This window comes from Sebastes fasciatus, chromosome 8 (assembly GCF_043250625.1).
Source record: "Sebastes fasciatus isolate fSebFas1 chromosome 8, fSebFas1.pri, whole genome shotgun sequence".
Taxonomy (NCBI): Eukaryota; Metazoa; Chordata; class Actinopteri; order Perciformes; family Sebastidae; genus Sebastes; species Sebastes fasciatus.
In genome coordinates this window covers 32,716,820-32,736,018 of record NC_133802.1, presented here as the reverse complement: position 1 = coordinate 32,736,018, position 19,199 = coordinate 32,716,820, and the positions used below count along the sequence as shown (strand labels likewise).

At 41.2% G+C, this 19,199-nt stretch overlaps 1 protein-coding gene and 1 long non-coding RNA gene across 5 annotated transcripts in view; one reads left to right on the top strand and one right to left on the bottom strand.

Annotated features, from left to right (window-relative positions):
• Positions 1-19,199, top strand: part of phactr3a (phosphatase and actin regulator 3a) — a 51,652-nt gene that overhangs the window by 10,872 nt on the left and 21,581 nt on the right. Inside the window, exon 1 of one of the 3 annotated variants that reach the window (XM_074645156.1) lies at positions 16,258-16,372. The exons of the other annotated variants lie outside the window; for them this stretch is intronic. Coding sequence (XP_074501257.1) covers positions 16,357-16,372 — 16 coding nt within the window. The 5' untranslated portion in view covers positions 16,258-16,356. Of the gene's footprint in view, positions 1-16,257; positions 16,373-19,199 lie in introns of those variants that run through there. 3 annotated transcript variants of the gene reach the window in all.
• Positions 1,409-17,788, bottom strand: LOC141773279 (uncharacterized). Of its 2 annotated transcripts, XR_012595061.1 has the most exons (4): positions 17,623-17,788; positions 11,743-11,910; positions 5,332-5,445; positions 1,409-3,137 (listed from the first exon to the last, which is right to left on the bottom strand). It is a non-coding gene; the product is annotated as an uncharacterized LOC141773279 (long non-coding RNA). The 2 variants fall into 2 exon arrangements; XR_012595060.1 differs by lacking the exon at positions 1,409-3,137 and having other exon boundaries at positions 4,819-5,445; positions 17,623-17,780.

Sequence of the window (19,199 nt, the reverse complement as noted above, 5' to 3'; positions counted from 1 at the left end):
TGCCCTCGCCATCATGAAACGTTTACCGTTATTATTAATTGATGTAGTTGAGTCTGTGGGAAGCAGAAGACTGCGAGGCACTTTAAGATAGTGATACATATCCGTCAGCCGCACGACTACAAGCACTGACTCATTCAGTCATTTTATAGTTTATTGCCCTTGGTGAGAGTGGGCGATATGAATAAAAATGTTCTATAACATTATGTTATTTTATACCGCAAGAGTCGCCTATGTATGTAGAAATCTGAATAAATGATTTAAAAAATATATACGGGGCCCGAGGAGTCACTAAATGGTTTCATTAAAATGATGTGAATCGTGCTGCGGCCTTCACAGTCATCAGAGTGTTCTCCACGCTTTAAGGAGCGGTGTTCATCCCTCCAGTTGAATTCTTGGATAATCAATGCTCTTCTTACTTTTTCATGTTGGTTTTTTTCCATTAATTCATCACCCATTTAATTATTGATGCTGTCAGGATTTTGGCAATTCAATGAGAAGTGTTTAAAAGGTCCAGTGTGTAGGATTTGGCGGCATCTAGTAGTGTGGTTGCAGATTACAACCAACCGAGTACCCCTCCGCTCACTCCTCTCTTTCGAACACTGCAGTAACGTGAGCCGCCAAGTGCAAAACCATAATAACACTACTTCAACGGAGGTCAGACGGCTGCTGGCGGTACAACGGTTTTACACGGTACCATTGTTTGATTTGTCCGTTCTGGGCTACTGTAGAAACTAGGGATGCACCGATACCGGTATCAGGTATCAGGTATCGGGTCCAATACTGTGCTAATGTACTCGTACTCGCAAAACGGCTCCGATACAACTTTACGGCAGCGTGACGTTAACCTCTCGTCAGCATCTTTCAGGTTTTGCTTGCATTGTCTGACTCACGCGTGCGTTAGACTCCTCGGTCCGCCTTTCAAGACGGGTCGGGTGGGTTGCCGACATCGCCGCAGACCCCGAGCGCGTTTTACGTGGCCGAGCCCCGCCCTGGGGGCATGACGCGGTTGGGGCGCACTAAGGACAGTCCGCCCCGGTGACACCTTGGCCACGGCCCCGGGAAGCACCTTCGCCCCGAGCCTTTCCAAGCCGACCTAGTGACGATCGGGGCGCACCGCCTCGTATGCGGGACTCCCCAGCCTGCCGTGTGTCGCTCAAACCCTCCAGCTGGCTGTTAACGAGGGTCTTTTGGCACAAAGAAGTACTCGTATCGGTACTCGGTATCGGCGAGTACCCAAATGTAAGTACATGGCGGACTCCGTGAAGAGGACCCGCTCCCTATGTAGATATGAAGGACTCATTCTGTGCTGACAAAAACACATTGATTCTTAGTTTCAGGTGATTATACACTAAAGAAAACATAGTTATTAATACTATATTCCATTTCTGCTAATAGATCCCCCAAAATGTTACACACTGTTCCTTTGAACAGTTAAAATAACAAGTAAGGAAGGTCTTTGTTTTGGCTAATCAAGAGTATTAAATACTTGACAATCACTTCATCACATTGATAGAAAATAGATATTGCCATAAAGCAGAGCTGCTGATCTGCAACACTGCCTACAGTGGTCTAATTCCACCAGAGATATTAACAGAATACCTTTGTAGGAAATTGAATAGCAATGTCTCTACTGGATGACAAATCTCTTCGTCATTGTCTCTTAGATGGGGCCTAACATCTATTCATTATTTTTTAGTTAAGTCTGTAAAATGTCAGAGAATCGTGGAGAAATAACTTGGTCACAATAGCCATCACAATTTCATCACGAACTAGTCTTGTTTCTGTCTAATCAACTGTCCCAAAACCCAAGGATATTCAATTTACAATGATATAAAACAGAAAAGCAGCACAACGCTCACATTTGAGAAGCCGGAGCCAGCAAATGTGTTTGCTTTGTGTTAGTCTTCCTTTCTCTCTCTCTCGGTCTGTAACATGTTGTACCAACTGTAAACGTCACATCCTCGACCGCTGAGTAGTGAATGGGGGATAAGCTGCATCTGGACGCCTTGTTGAGCTCTGCTCTCTGTGGACGCCTTCACTGTCTTTCAGCCGCCCATGAAAATGGAGCACGAAAAATGACGACAACAACAACAAAAAGCCCTACATCATGCCTGCTCCCTGTGGGAGCAGATTAGGCATTTGACAGGGTTTGAGGCATGTGTGGCTGCGCCTGTTGTTTGCGTGCATACACCTGCGTGTCTGCATGATTTTTTTTATTTTCCGGGGCGTGTGCATCCAAGTGTGCATTGATCTGCAGGAGAACTGGCAGGTTCTGTGCAGACTCGTGCAATGAAAACAATTACAGCCGGAATATGCTAGAAACGAGACAGTCAGGCAGTTGAGCAGACAGCACCTCGGAGAACAGAGAGCAGCCCCTCAAACACCTGTCAAAAGGCAGGATGTAACGGAGCTACTTAGCCTTTTAAAGGCTGAGGTTAAATGGAGTTCAGGAAGTTGCATGCTCCGCTATTGCTGTGAAGGGTAAAGAGCAAAGAGAGGAAACTCCTCTGGGTATCGAGGCTGTGCAACATTTTTTTTGGAGGGAAGGAGAAGGAAAAGGAGATGAGGCTGAATAAGTGAGTCAGAGAGGAGATGGAGGAGAGGGAGTAAGGAGAGAAAGAGATGATGATGAGGAGGAGGAGGAGGCAGCTTTAGTTGAAAAAAAGCCAAGAAGTTGTCCCTGTTGCTAACCGGCCACGGTGAGATGATGGATAGTCTACAGGAGGCCATTAACAAAGAGGCTGTGTGCCTCTGCATGAGCACCAGTTCTCCACGGATCCTATGTCGACCTTAAAGTGATATACTGAATTCCTCTTTTTTACCTCAGTCTAGCCTATATGATCTTCTCCCCCAGGGATTTATTTTCTCATTTACTCACCTTTTTCGTTTTTGCATTTCATACATTTTTTTGGATTGATTTATTTCTTCCAGGCAGCCGTTCAGGGCAATAAACATATGAGAATCCACTTGCAGAGACTTTTAAGGTGCTTGCTTGAGATGGATCAGCCATCACGGGGAACATTTGGTTGGATTTATTAAGTTCAGTTATCGTTGTGAGCAGGTAATGCTCTGGAAAGAAACGCCTACTTGTCGGTGCGTTCAGTGAAACTCTGATATCCGAGATTTACACGACCGATCTGCTGAAAAACATGACATCCTTAAGATGAAGATTAAACCTGATGAAAGACAAACAATAAGCATGCATGGACATTTTTCTTGTAGGTGCAGCTATCTTCATCATTGATTAATCTCTTTATTATTTTTTGATCAAACCATCAGTTGTGTAGTCAGTGAAACGTAACAAAAGAGGAAGAAAATGCCCCTTAAATTCCCCTTGGTGATGCTTTCAAATCAGGTTGTTTCATCTGACAGTTTAAAACCCAAAGATATTAAATTCACAAAAATAGGAAGAGTCAAATATTTTTGCTTGATATGTTTGAAACTCTTTGATTTAATTATTTTAGCATTGAAAGGCTGCACAACACTTATAATGTTGAGCAGTGATGTAAAATGTATGTGATTTATGATTAATATGCTACAACATGCCAAAACCATCATTTATATCCTTTAAACCAGGAAAGCCATATTCCTGTTTTTACATTTTCCTCAATTTTATTAATTTCTACCCCCTGCTAATTTATTTAAACCTGCAATAGCTGACTTGGGGGCTAAATATTCACTCTCTTTTAACTCTGTTTTTGGTCTCCACCAACTCCTGAGAAAAATATCTGCCGCTTTAGCTGCTAAAGTTTTATAATTTTATTGTTTTTATTTTTAATACTTATTTTATTTATCATCATCATTACAGTGTTTATTTTACTCTATTTTATTTAATCAACATTGTATTGCTGATCATTATTATCTCTTTTATTCTATTTTATTTTATTAAAATTTTATTATTTTAATACAATTTACTTATTTTGTGAAGTTTCATAATTTTGTTTTTATTTTTATTTCCTTGTATTCTATTTATTTTTTATTATCTTAAATACCCATCTTTTATTGCTTTCTTATTCTATGAACTTTTATATTGGTTGTTTTGGTGTGCATTAAGATATTCCTTTATTAGTCCCACAGAGGGGAAATTTGCAAAGTTTTAGTCTCTAAATCCTTTTTTAACACTCTATATTTGTCAATCGTCTGCACAGCACTTTGAATTGCATTCGACTTCTTTGAAAGGTGCTATAGAGATAAAGTTTGATTGATTGATTGATTGATAAATGCTCCTCTGTGTTCGCCGGCTAGTAGGGCTGCACGATTATGACCAAAATGATAATAACGGATATTTTTTATCAATATTGAGATCACGATTATTCATTGATTTAAGGGACAAAATATTTCAATTGCAATTTTACATTTTAAATAAACAGAGCGCTGCTTTCACTTCCATGTCGTGCTACATTCCAACTGTCAAAAATTAGAAATATTATCTTTTTACCTGTTATTGTCATCTATTGTGGTTATTTGCTTACACAATTCAAATGATTAGGAAAGAAAATGATTGTATTTATATTTAGCTATTAGCTTTGATTAAAAAAAAAAAATCTTGGCATTAGTAGTTCTAATTATATATTATAAGCTGTTTAGGAAGTTATATTTCTTCTCTAATATCTATTTTTATATTGCTGTGAAAACCTTGTTTCTCACCAAAAACTACATCTTAATCTTAATTTATCATTGCCCATCATGCGGCGGTTACACGTGTGTGTGTGTGTGTGTGTGTGTGTGTGAGACCAGCAAAACAAAAAAACTTATCTATGAGTCTGCTGAAAACCAGCCGACTTCGACCAGCTGCTGATTGACGGTTCATCTCTAGCTGTTTAGGAAGCGCTCGATTTATGCAGCAGAGTTTTCTATGAGCGGAGCATTTTAAACATCAATATCGTGGGCTATTAAAATCGTGATCGCGATTAATTGTAGATTAATTGTAGATTAATTGTGCAGCCATACCGGCTAGTCGCTAACTTTGTCTGTCTACTGTTTGGTGCTGGGCAGGTAGTGTAGAGTTGGGTTTTTAGAGCTGCCAAAAATGATTCTATGAGCGCGGTAAGAGTGCATTAAAAGCCATAAAACTAGAACGATGAGCTATAAGATGCTGTAAAGCTCCAGCTGGAGGGACCTGCAGAATCGGGTGATATTTCTCTGCGGGTTCATCATTTCATGAAACTCTTCTCTCATTCAAGTATTTATGTGATTTACTATCAACATAAAAATAGTGATTATAGGTGCTTTATCCTATTTATCTTCTTGCTCAGTATGTTTGTAACATCCACAGCAGCAGCACTCTCTTCCTCTCTCACACACATAAATCGATGTATTGTGTCCACACACCTGTTCACAGCCGCCGTGTCTCCTCTCTCCTAACGAAGCTGCCAGATTCAGTCAGAGATAGATGAAGAGGGCCATAGGGGAGTCCCGGGCCCCATCACCGATAAACGCTCCTGTCTGGGACGGAGAAACAAATAAGGGGACAGGCAGGAAGGAGGCATACATTAAAGATGGAGTGAGAGTAGAAGAAGAAGGCAGGTAAAGCTTCTAAAGTAGTATTGGAGGTATGATGAGACTGACCGCAGAGATGAGAGGAAGTGGTGTGAGGCCCTCCATAAGAGTGTTTGATGGGCTCTTACACTACAGTGTTATTGAACATCTCCGCCTGGGCCTCTCAGGAGACGGTAAATTAAATACGTAGACAGATCAGATAACGGTGCTAGAAGTAATACAGTCATAAAAAGGAAATGAATCGAAGCTTTTCATTGTGTTTTTGGACTGATGGTGTCTGAGGTAAATAGAGGAGCTGAGAGGGAAGTGAGTGGAGGAGCAGAGCCTCTTTGGGCTCATTCAATATTCCCTTCATTATACTATAACATTCAGTACTTTACGCTATTTGAAATGTATAGGGAAAAGTACATAGCATCGATCAAAGGAAAATTCCACAACATGTACGTGTGAGTTTCACATATTGATCCCCCAAGACATCTGTCGACAGGAGGAGTAGATTCAGGTTTTGAACAACTGTTAATCAATCTATCGAAGGTGAAATAAATAAATAAATATGCCATTAAATGTAGCTAAAGGGGTGAAACGCAAAGGGAAAATTGTGCATAAATAAAATAAATCAATTAAAAAATATATATAGAATAAATCAAAAATAAATACAAAAATAAATAAATACATTTAAATATTAATAAGAATAAATAAATAAATAAAAGGGAAAATTAAACAGAAGTGTAAACAAATAAGGGAACTAATACCTGGATAAATTAATAAATACATTTAAAAATTAATAAAAATAAGGGTAAATAAATAAGGGAATTAATAAAAGATGAATAAATAAAGAAGCAAATCAAAACAGAAATATCAATTTATGTCACATTTTATCAATTAATTAATGGCTATATTTATTTTTAATATAATTTTTGCTACATTTAATTGCATTCGCATTTAAGCCTTTTTTGCGTGTCATTTGTACGCCACGCAACAAAACTACGGTGACGTTGGCAGTTAGGTTCAGGCAACAGAATCACTTAGTAAGGTTTAGGAGAAACGTCATGGTTGGGCTAAAAATAATAAGACAAAACACGTCACAAACGTCACTAATGTAACTTACAGAACTAAACAGCGGTCTTGAACACCGGTCCCCTAGTTGAAAGTCCTGTGTTTGTTGGACTAAGAGACTAAGACTAACTGGACCCATCCTCCTCCTCCCCTCCCCTTCCGCCCGCCATCAGCAGTCTTTCTCACTTTTTATTCTACATCACTAGCTCTGAGCGTAGCATATTTACGCGGATGCGTTTACATCAAAGTCAGTACAGAATACATGCCGTACAAATGACACGCCACATTATCGTGGAATTCATACGCCTTTTCGTGTGAACGGGCTGACTTATGTCAAAAAACGATTTCAGATGCTACTAATGTCAGCTTCCTCTCACCTGGCAGCCGTCTAAATACACCTGTTTTCCCTCTCTGCACAATGCATGATGGGAGATAAATCTTGGTTAGTGACCATGAAGAGGATACTACTAATTAGGTTGCATTGTGGGAGGATTTAAGTCCACTATATAAGGTACAATTATTGTCACTAGACATTCACAAAGCACTACACTACTATTTTCATTAGTTATTCATATTTTGATTATATTTTTGATTAATAAATTACATTTTGCCAATAAAATGTTTTAGAGAAGAGGGCAAAATGTCCATTATTAATTCCCAGAGCCCGTGGTGACGTATTTAAATTGCTTTGTTTTGTCTGACTACGAGTCCAGAACCCCAAAATAATCAATTCACATTTGCAGAATTACACTTTATGATTTATGGACCATTTTGCTCCATCATTGTCACATAACTAATAATCCGTGGTGTAGAGATGAAATGATTAATCGCTCCAGTCATTTATCAGGCAAAAACGTCAGACATTTATCTGCTTCCAGCTGCTCCAATGAGACGATCTGCTGCTTTTCTGTTTCTTTATTATTGTAGATTGATTTGGGTTGTCGACCTTTCGTCTGACGTCACTCTGGGAACTAGAGATTCGCTTTTTTGACTTTCATACGATTCATTTATCAACCAAGAAAATAATTAGTCTTTAGTCTTTATAGTTTTATGCTTTTATTCATGCTGAATTACTTATGTCTGAGAAACTTATGAGCACATCTCTGGTGAACACAAGATTTAAAGTGGTGCTTTTGTATGATTCTGTCGATTAAATCAACTAATTGATTAGTCGACAAAATCGTGAGTGTTAGTTGAGGGACTCTATTTAAGAATCCGAAATGGCTTGTTAACAGTGACACCAGTGGCCGCTAAGTCAACGACAGTCAGCGTCCTGTTGCTCGCGCTTATGCTCATAAACAAAGGTCCCACCATGAATCGAAGGCCCGGCCGATGTTGATCCTAGTTTTCCCCCGACGTCGGTCACATTCCTGTTTTGCAAGACGGGCTTCAACTAGCTAATAACTCTGTTTTTTTCTGCTTCTGTGGAGTTTTGTGTTGGGAGTCTGAGTTGTAGTAGGGGCTGGTTGTTTATTGGCGTTCATGGACTCCATCAACATTAGCTGTGGTTGCACACTGTTAGCCCTGTAAGCGGAGCTGATAATAAAGGCACTCGCGAGTGCACATGACGTCACATCCGTTGGATTTTCCCCGTATAAACGGGCCCGGGTTCATCACTTTAAAATCAGTCTACAGGCTGATAGAGGAAACCCAGAGAGTCGCGGAAGGTCTCATTTCTTAGATTAGTTTACAACCTGTTCACACACTGGCAATAAAAAAAGATTTATATGTGTAAAAAAGTTACATACAGTCCCTTTAAGAATATTTTTGCTCGAGGACAGCCCTAAAAATAATCAGCGGATTCATCAATATTAAAAACAATCATTAGCTGCAGCCCCACTACTGTGAACGCATCTAGTGGATATTATATTATTATATTGTTACAATATGAACGTTTTTGAGGGCGATAACGTGGATCATTTTTTACACTGAGAATATGAAAACTCAAATAAAATGGTGGAAGGGGAATACATTGTTCTAGGGTGTTAATAGGGAGTGATGTTGGACTTGAGTTTTTCTGGTGTTATATAGCAGAGTGAGTTTCAGCACCACGGACAGCTCCAGCCTTCACACTGCAGCAGGCTGCTGAACCGAGCAGCGCCGTGTTCTGTGTGCTGATAAGTCAGCCGCCTCTCTTGATCTGCTGGGAAAGAAACCCGGCATTTTTTTTTTTTCTTCTTTTGCACCGATGACACATTAATGAGGAAAGCACATTGTGCAGATCCAGGCACAAATTCCATTTAATTTAATCATCCCATACATCCATATAAGCCAAAAGAGCTCAAATCCAATCCCATTAAAACTTCTATTAGAACTGTGGCCAAGCCTGTAGTACTGAGTGTGTGCTCATTATTGATGAGGGAGTGGCTTCTAGCAACTTCTCCGTCAACGCTGATTCATCACATGGCCCAGACCTGTTCTTCCACTACCACCACATAATGTCTTCTTTCACCAGGACAGCATCCCTCAGCGGGAAGCTTGTTGTGTGGTCACACAAAGTGAACGTGTTTGTGTAACTGGGCAAAGTCTTTTGTGGACAGTTTTCCTGTCTGCCATCAGCCCCAGACAGCTCTCACAACACACTCAACACACTCCGCTGTAGGACTGACTCATCTCTGCTCCAGAACAAAAACTAATTTTCAATACAACAACATTTTTGTTTTCTTTCTGTTGACCAGGGCTGCACAATATAGCGTTGTATTATTGTCATCGCGATGTCAACTTGCACAATAAACACATCGCAAAGGACTTGGATGAGGTACTCATCCTCAGTCAGTGTATTACTTACAGTAGGTGATGTCAGCCATACTTGCCAACCTTGCCAAAAATGTGAGTGGTGACTTTAAAAGAATGAAAATAATAAAATAATAAATACACTGCAACAGCATTTTTATGTTAAACTTTTTTATGTTTACCTTTAACTCCCAGGAAAGACAACTGAATATTTCGCCCTTCTGGTGTGAACTTGGCGTGCGAATCTCTGACATAAACTAATATTCATCAGTTTTTATTTATTTTTGCTCAGACACAACGTGACAACGACACCACTGCACTCTGAAACCCGTTATTTCCAACGGCTAGCGCCATGGAACGACGACTTTTCGCTGCCCAAAGTTGGGCTTTGGGCTTTGGGCGCTGCACGCTGCACGCTGTGGCGAGCGCAGCTTAAACTTGGACTCAAACTGCGCTGTGTCGCGAACGTAGACATCTCTCTCCCGCCGGGAAACGACAGTTGGTTTAGTTCTATTGTCGTCCGGGTGGAAACAGTAGGGATTATACACACTGCTCAGTTCCAGAAACAGGTTGAGATAACTAAAAGGCATAAATCGGGAGAAATACGGGAGAAATGTGACCCCGGGAGGAAACCGGGAGAGGGCAATGAAAAACGGGAGGGTTGGCAAGTATGTGATCGGCTCGCTCCCAGCATCGAGAAACAGACAGGAATACCAACGAGTTCTGATGTCGGACTCTAGCGGACCGTTTTTGTCTCAAATTATCGATTTCTTCAGTAAATAGCTGTGTAATAAGCGGGATAATGTCCAGCTAGTGGGTCATTGTTGTGAAAGAATCCCCTTCAGGGCGATGAGAGACCCGTGCGGCATCGCCCTGTCTTGGTTTCAATAACCGGCTTGCTGTACATTATCCCTTACATATCTCATATCATGCAGCCCCACTGTGTTGACATCATTTCAAGCAAGAGATACAAAATCTAGATCTGGATCTAAGGAGAAGGAAAGGTCATGCTATTGTGTTTATAATTGAGCTGGATGCTTAAATCAATATTTTACTTTAAGAAATGTAGCATAAAATCTGTGTGGGAGCAGAAGCTTATCTTCAATTACTAAGGCCGTGATTGTAACTGCATGACTGGTTTTACTAATATACTGTATATTACGCACACACACACACACACACATCACATTTCCTGTCTCTGGTCGCTCAACAGAACCAGCAGGCTGCGTATTTGTTTGACCCCCATGTCCTCAGTATGTCTTCCATGATATGCATGAGATGGCTATTTGACATGGTTATTACACGGTATAATGACATGCATGTAACGCCTGGTGTGTTTAAGTATATCCGTATGTCCGTGACAAATGAGGTAACTGGACATTTAGTGGACTGAGCTGCTGTTCATCCTGGCCGGGCGTGATCTATTTGAGCACATGGGATGGACGCAGCTTTTTCGGACAATAACATGATGAAAAATGTCATGCTATTTTTACTTTGTGTTACCCTTGAGGAGCAGCAGCTTTGCACACACACCTCTGTACACTACGCCTGGTACATCAAGTTGTTTTTTTTAATGGGCCCAAACCGTCCCACGCTCGCACACTTGAGGGAATACAAATGCGAGTAGTGGCATCCTTGCCGTGGGATCTCGCGTGGAGATTAACAGCGCTAACAGTTGGTGATTTGTACCGTTGTCTTTCCTGCCTGGAGACCGTGATGCGTTCCCGTCCCTGCAGAGCGGCGGGAACCTGGTGGAACTGAGCTATCAGCTTCTGTATCAAGTGCAGACACAAAAACGTGTGCACACACTCGGTGTAGTCGCACAGATTGTGGGTGCAGCGAATATTTACTCTCACATGCTCTCTCTCTCCCTCTCTGTCTCACACACACACTCCGTATGCTTTATATAAATGTTTCAGGCACTGACCTAAATCAGTGGGAATAACAGGAACAAATTACACACCACTGCTCACCCACCTGACTCTGATACTGGAATCTATAACTGGCCTCGTTGACTGAGAACGCCCACGCCCCATTGAAGACCCACGGCTAACTCACCTGAGCATAAACTGTGAGAGTGCCGGCTGCTTCCAGGAAGGAAGCAATGAGTGCTCACATTTACATCCGCTGTTAAATCGAAGAATTAAAAAAAAAATAGTCTGTTCAGCGTATTGTTCAAGGACGCTTAAATATCCTGTTGCAGGATTGAAAGTGTGACATTTTTGTTGCTGGGAAAGTCTTTTGAAACACACACAAGGCCGCACGCCACTTTTTAGTTGTCAGGGTCTAAAAGTGTGACTTTATAAATAAACTCTGTGAAAAGGCTAATCTTTTACAAGCAGCACTTTTGAAGATATAAACTGAGCTGAATGAGTCAATATGAATCTCGCAGATTATTGTGATAGACTGGGAGAACAGCCCAAGGTACAAAGGGTGAACCAAGACTTCCATTACCTGATTGGACGGAGCTTTTTGATGGAGATTTCTTATGACGGGAACGTTGCCCAAAACTGGAAGACTTCCTGGACACATTCAGGGTCTTCTTCTTCTTCTTCTTCTGGTGGTTGTTGTTGTTGTTGTTGTTGGGTGAGCAGGTTGGAGCGACATCTTCCGAGGCTCGCCCTATTGTGTGTGGGTGACAGGAAAAGACATTTTAGCAGGAACATTTGTGGCCCACTGGGTGGATTTGACGGCTTTTCACAGTTGGTCAAAGATAGCTCGTCTTTTTTTGGGTTGAAAGGCAGAGGCGTGTCTGCGTGTAAATGTGTCATGTGTGTAAGTCGTCCATAGTTTGAGTTGTTCTGCACAAGCAGTGCTACACGTTTTCTTAAACTCGCTTTTATTCAGTCCCTTTCCACTTAATTTTATTATTATTATTTCTTTACCTAACAAACATAAACTTCTTAGAATAAAAAAAAAAAAAAGAATATGAATTTAAGGACTTGAAACAGTTTTGGTTATTTCATTTGAGATTTCTGTATTTGTGTTTTTGTTGTCTGTGCTGTTCTCATCTGGTTTGAAGTGGGCGAGGCCCAGTTGGAAAAAGATGTTTAAATCAAAACGTGATGACAGTTGGTGTGTTGTTTCCACCCCCGCACAGTCCTGATGAAGCAGAGGAGTTTTTGACTGTTACACTCTTGATAAATAATAACTAAGAAGAATAATTTTAACTTTGATTGTTGCTTATTAAACCAAGCTTTGAAAAAACAAGATGATTATTCATAATATTGTACAATTCCATCAAGAGATTGAAGTTTTAGCATCATTCACTGTAAATTAAATGAAAATGTTTTGCTTTAAAGAGGTATTATAGCACTAAAGTTGGCGGAGTTGTGAGGGAACAGAGAGACATCCTGACTATTAGCAGTAAGTATGAGTCGCCATGCCCCCAGTTAAAAGTTTGAAATCTCCAAGCTGAACCCACATAACCCTGACGAGGGTCATTTTTATTAGATTGACAAAGCTCCTCCAGAGTCACAGAAGACGTTATACAGTAACACAGGCTGAGTAGCAAACTGTGCTTCCATGATGAGTAAAATAATATTGAGGTATAAAATCCAGCCCATTCGCACAAGAAGTCAAAGGAATGTCACGATAATTCGCAAGGCATTTAGCGTGCAATACAAACGCCTTTCTTGCTTTTACCGTGTCATTTGTACGCCATGTAGTCTGTACTGACTGAAATGTAAATGCCATCCATCCATCTGCAACCGCTTATCCCGTTAGGGGTCGCGGGGGGGGGGGGGGGGGGCTGGAGCCGAACCCAGCCGACATTGGGCGAAGGCGGGGTACACCCTGGACAGGTCGCCAGGCCATCACAGGGATGACACATAGAGACAGACAACCATTTACACTCACATGTGCTAACCACTGCACCATCCGCGTAAATATCCTACAGTCAGAGCTAGTGATGTAGAATAAAAAGCGTGAAAGACACTGACTTATGGTGGGTGGTTGGGAGGTGGTTTGGTCCAACAAACACAAATTTTTTACCAGTGTTTTAAACCGGTGTTTTGTCTTTTTTTTTTTTGTGACGTTTGTGACATGTTTGCCGTATTCATTTGACTTAGTTTATGTACTTATTTTAAGCCACATGAACACATGAACGCACACTGCCTGATACTGCTGGAGGACAAGTCCACGAGAGAGCGTTGGGGAGAGGAGCGCAGCGCATCGTTGTCACCGCTAACCGTATCCAACCACCGCATGTCCCATTCACATGTAGGAAAACACCTAGCTTTATCATAATGAACGTAACACACAAACATGGCTATTGTTAGTTCTCACAGCTATAAGCTAGCAGCTTGTGGAAGACTCCAGTGACGCGCAATGAGTGCACGTGCAGAGTTGACGGGCTTATTATAGTTCTAGACTATATAAGAAGTGGACGTAGTCACCGCGACGTCACCCATTGGTTTGTGGACTACAGTTTTGAAGCCTCGAGTTCGGCATTTTGGCCGTCGTCATCCTTGTTTTTTTTAGCAACCAGAAGTGACACGACAACCAAACGCTGAATAAGACATTTTTAGTCGACCAAAAATGTTCTAATTAACTTTCATGAACTGAAAACACACTGTGAAAGGGTTAAAGTTGTAAGTCTAAAACACGGCCAACTCCCAGACCAGACAACGCCGTGGTAGCGACCTATCAATCACAAGGTAGCCCCGCCCTAAAGCATCCCCTGCTTTATGGTCTATCTGACTCTAAATGGGACCATAATTTACTAAATGAACATCATGCTGTATTGAAGAAGACTTGAAACTAGTGATTGAGACCATAAACTCATGTTTACAATGTTTACTGAGGTAATAAATCAAGTGAGAAGTAGACTCATTTTCTCATAGACTTCTATACAATCAGACTTCTTTTAGCAACCAGAGGAGTCGCCCCCTGCTGGCTGTTAGAAAGAATGACAGTTTAAGGCACTTCAGCATTGGCTTCACTTCTCAGACTTCATGTTTCCCACTGATTACCGTCCTGCAAAAGGCCCATTGTTTTCCTTTTTTTGTCAGAGCATTTGATTTATTGATTGCCGTCGGGGTGTTAAGAGAATTTCAACAAATGCTTCTGAAATAAATTGACTAGCCTAGCTTTAAATAACACATATTAATAATATGCACTCGCTGATAACTGATGAGGCTAATTCAGTTTTGACAAAACAGCCATTAAGAACTTTCAAGCAATCACCACTAAAATCTAAATCACTTTGTACGCGTCCCAACATCCGTCTATGTCCACACAAACTGCAGAGTTAAAAGAGAGAAACAGCCTTTCGTCAGAAACTGAGAATGAACTAGATTCTTAGTTCTTGTTGTTGATGCTGCAGCAAAGGCTTACACACACTCAAAGCCACCCACTAGTCCTCATTCTCAACACCAACATATGGTAACAAACAAGGGCCCCGGGCGTTTCCTATTGGTTGCTGGCTTCACTGACATCATTTCACTCTCCTTGATGCCAGTAGCCCACACGCTGGAGTTTCACACTTGGGCTGTAATCACTTTGATGATCTGGAGGCTTGACCTTTGTAGACTCATGTAGCCTTACACCACGACACTCAGTTTTTCCCAGAAATGAGTTTCAATCCTAAACGGTTCACAAAAACACATGTTTGGATGCGTCATTTAAACATGTTTACCTGAGGAGCACAGCTAGTGTGGTTCCTTTAGGCCAGAGGTCTGAAACCTGCGTCTCTGGAGCCACATGAGGCTCTTTAGCTCCTCTCCAGTGGCTCCCTGTGGATTTATAAAAATGGAAATGAATAACTGTTTTGTGTCTACATTTAAATTTTTTATTTATCATTGTTGCAGGTCTATGGTATGACGGAGTATTAGGGCCACATTGAGGAAAAATAAATTAATCTGAGATTTCGAGAATAAAGTCATAATATTACGAGAATAAAGTCATAATATTACGAGAATAAAGTCATAATATTACGAGAATAAAGTCATAGGTTTACTGGAAAAAAGACGTATTGTTATGAGAATAAAGACATAATATTATAAAGTAGAAATTTTATGTGTTATTTTCTTTTTTTCTCGTTAAGTTATGACTTTATTCTCATAATATTACAACTTTATTCTTGAAATCTCAGTTTTTTCCCCCTCAATGTGGCCCTAATACTCCGTCGTATATTTGCTCATGGGCCCTCACTGTATTAGACTTATATTCTATATACTTAGACTATAAACTGTGTTCCCTTCATCACAATGCTCAAATGTTTTGCGGCTCCAGACAGATTTTCTATTTCTTTTTTTGCCTAAAAAGGCTCTTTTGATAGTAAAGGTTGCTGACCCCTGCTTTAGGCCATAATTTATTTATACGGGTTGATATGGACCCCTCAAATGGGTATACAATTTATTCTTTCAAATTAATAATTTAATTCAGGGTAGGATGCGAAAATGAGATTGTTGTACTCTAGATTGGGCTTTTATTTGAGACACGACTATTCTTTCCCCGCCTAATGAAGAACATTGTTGTATGAAAAATGGAAAAACAAATAGAAATACAAGGACATGACCTCTGCGTCTTCAGTGGTAGTTACTGTCCTTTGTCTAATGAATTTACCATCCTGAAGAGAAGAAATATCTTTTACTCATTAGTCATTTTATTATTTATGTATTGTTCAAACACAGTTCGATGAATATGGTGACTGGATATGCAAATCCGTACATCTCATAGAGGAAAGAAAGCTTTATGAGACAGGCTGAATAGAGTCATTTTGTGAAGGTGTTCTCTCTGCTTCTACTTTAATTAATCACTCTACACTTTCTTGATTTAAGCCATTCATACTCTTTTCATTTTACGTGTCTTCAGCCTCTTCTGCTCCTCTCCTCTCTCCCTGTGAGTTGTTAGCTGTGTGCCCTGACTGTGCCTGGGCCCCCGAGGCAGCGGGGCTACAGACAGATGGCAGCACAGTTGTAAAGCCGGGGGGGTAAAGTGAGGAGGTTAGCCGGCGTGGCAGCGGGTAAGGAGGTGGTCCATTCAAGGGCACATTGTCAGTTGCCTGGGTGGAAGGAGCAGGGTGGCCCTTAGCGAGAAACCGAGGCATTGTGGGGCCCGCCAGAGATGATGGGAGTCAAGGGTCGGTCTGTTATTTATAGCTGTGATGAGACCACTGAAGCACTCTCAGTGTTTAGCAGGAAAGGTTGCACAGTGAGATTTATTTTGTAGTTATTAGCCAGAGGTGTTGCCTGCAGCAGGTACAGGATTCTAACAACAGTCTACAGCCATGCTAACGGCTGTGTGAAGCTGAACTTAGACACTTGAGAGACATTAACTGACAGACCAACTGACTGGTCAACTGACAGACCAACTGACAAACCAACTGTCAGACCAATTGACTGGTCAACTGATAGACCAACTGACAGGCTGAATGACAGACGAACTGACAAACTAAATGACAGACCAACTGTCAGACCAACTGACAAACTAAATGACAGACCAACTGACAGGCTGAATTACAGACGAACTGACAAACTAAATGACAGACCAACTGTCAGACCAACTGACAAACTAAATGACAGACCAACTGATAGACCAACTGACAGGCTGAATGACAGACCAACTGACAGACCAACTGTCAGACCAACTGACAAACTAAATATGACAGACCAACTGGCAGGCCAACTGGCAGACAAATTGACTGACCAACTGACAGACCAACTGTCAGGCCAACTGACTGGTCAACTGACAGACCAACTGACAGGCTGAATGCCAGACCAACTGTCAGGCCAACTGACAAACCAACTGACTGGTCAACTGACAGACCAACTGTCAGACCAACTCACAAACTAAATGACAGACCAACTGACAGACCAACTGGCAGACCAACTGTCAGGCCAACTGGCAGACAAATTGACTGACCAACTGACAAACCAACTGACAGAGCAACTGGCAGACCAACTGGCAGGCCAACTGGCAGACCAACTGACAAACCAACTGACAAAGCAACTGTCAGACCAACTGACAGATCAACTGACAGACCAACTGACAAAGCAACTGACAGGCCAACTGACAGGCCAACTGTCAGACCAACTGACGGGCCAACTGACATGCCAGGTGACATGCCAGGTGACTGGCCAGGTGACAGACCAACTGACGGACCAATTGACAGACCAGCTGACAGGTCAAGTGACGGACCAATCGATGGATCAACTGACTGGCCAACTGACAGGCCGACACTGCCCTCCTTAGAGCCATGCTGTTATATCTACAAAATAAACCTATAATAACTGGACAGATGTGCAGGACGGTGCACCAGACTACTGGTTTTAAGCTGTAAATAGTATTCTGTATTATGTAATAGTAGTAAAATAATATCTTCTGACTCACTTGACAACCCTCCGAGGCCTTTCCAGCGCTGCTATTCCAGAGATCTGAGTGCTGATTGTGGTTGAGAGGTTTAAACACCCGCTTTCAAAATAAGACGATAAATACTTGAACTGTTCAATGTACTTGTAATGCAGTCGAATGCTGCAAACATTATTGACATAATTTGTGTCCCGGTGAAGTACTAGATTCCTGCTGGAGTGCTGTTTTATTCTAATTTGTCTTTGAATACTACAGAGAGAGCTTTAGAAACACAAACCCACTCATTAGATCGGTCTATCGGGTGATTCTGCAAAGCTGAAACTATCCCTCAGAGTGAATCCCTTCAAAATCTGAAATGGTTGTAAAGTTGTATTAATTGCTCTCTCACATTCTTTGACGTTGCGATTGTCACAACAGAGCAGGACAATTTGGACTTCTTCACTGACAAAGCACTTTTTTTTTTTTTTTAAAGTTACCCTTCATTTTAAAGGTCCCATATCGTGCTCATTTTCAGGTTCATACTTGTATTTTGTGTTTCTACTCGAACATGTTTACTGTAATGTTCAGAAAACACATTATTTTCCACATACCGTCTGCCTAAATATACCTGCATTCACCCTCTGTCTGAAACGCTCCATTGTAGTGCATTTCAATGGAATTGCAACAGAATTGCGTTGCTAGGCAACAGTTTGGGTCCATGTTTACTTCCTGTCAGGTGGTGTTATTTACATACAGACTGAGTCAGGAAATAAACTGGGACACATTTAGAATGTTTACGTTTAAAACCGTGTAATGATTTATATATTGTATATTTGTGACATCACAAATGGACAGAAATCCTAACGGCTTGTTTCAAACGCGCAATTTCTGAATATGGGCTGCGTGTGCTTCTCCGTACATTGAGCGTTTTGATAGTTTAACAGTATTTATAAAGCACTTAAACCTGCTTTATAATATAAAAGACAAGGAAATCTCACTTTTTTACAATATGGGACCTTTAATAGAACTGTTGGTTTGCTCACCACGGGCACTTGGGAAGGGGAAGTGGAGTTCTGCTCCTGAATGTGCTGACAAGCTGGTTAAGTGGGGTGTGGTCCCTGGTGGCTCACTAACACACTCTGATGTAGGTTTCTTGCCAAGTCACATTATCATATTGCCTACTTTATTCCACTCTTAAATCATTTTTGGAGTTGCACTAATGCAGTATAGAGCGTAGCATCCAAAGTTTATATATTTGCCTGCACTCCCGAGGTCGTTTATGAATTATGACATTTTCTATTGGGAATTTAATCTCTTAACTAGTGTAAAGCCGTGACGCCAACCGCCTGATTGGAATTACAGTGTGTGCAGAGGACTGTGGGCAATACAGCGAGCGGCTATTGGTCTACTGCATCAGCATGACACGTGGATTTAATAAATCCTATTTGCATTAGCATATTAATTAGAACCGCACATCATCGCCACATGTAGTGCATTCATGCTTATCTGACACATTTCAGTACATGCGGGCGGATAAAAGAAATCTCCATGTGCATGCATGTGTTTTTCACCTAATTCCTGTGCTCCTGTCATTTTCTCCGAACAACCACCCCTTCTAT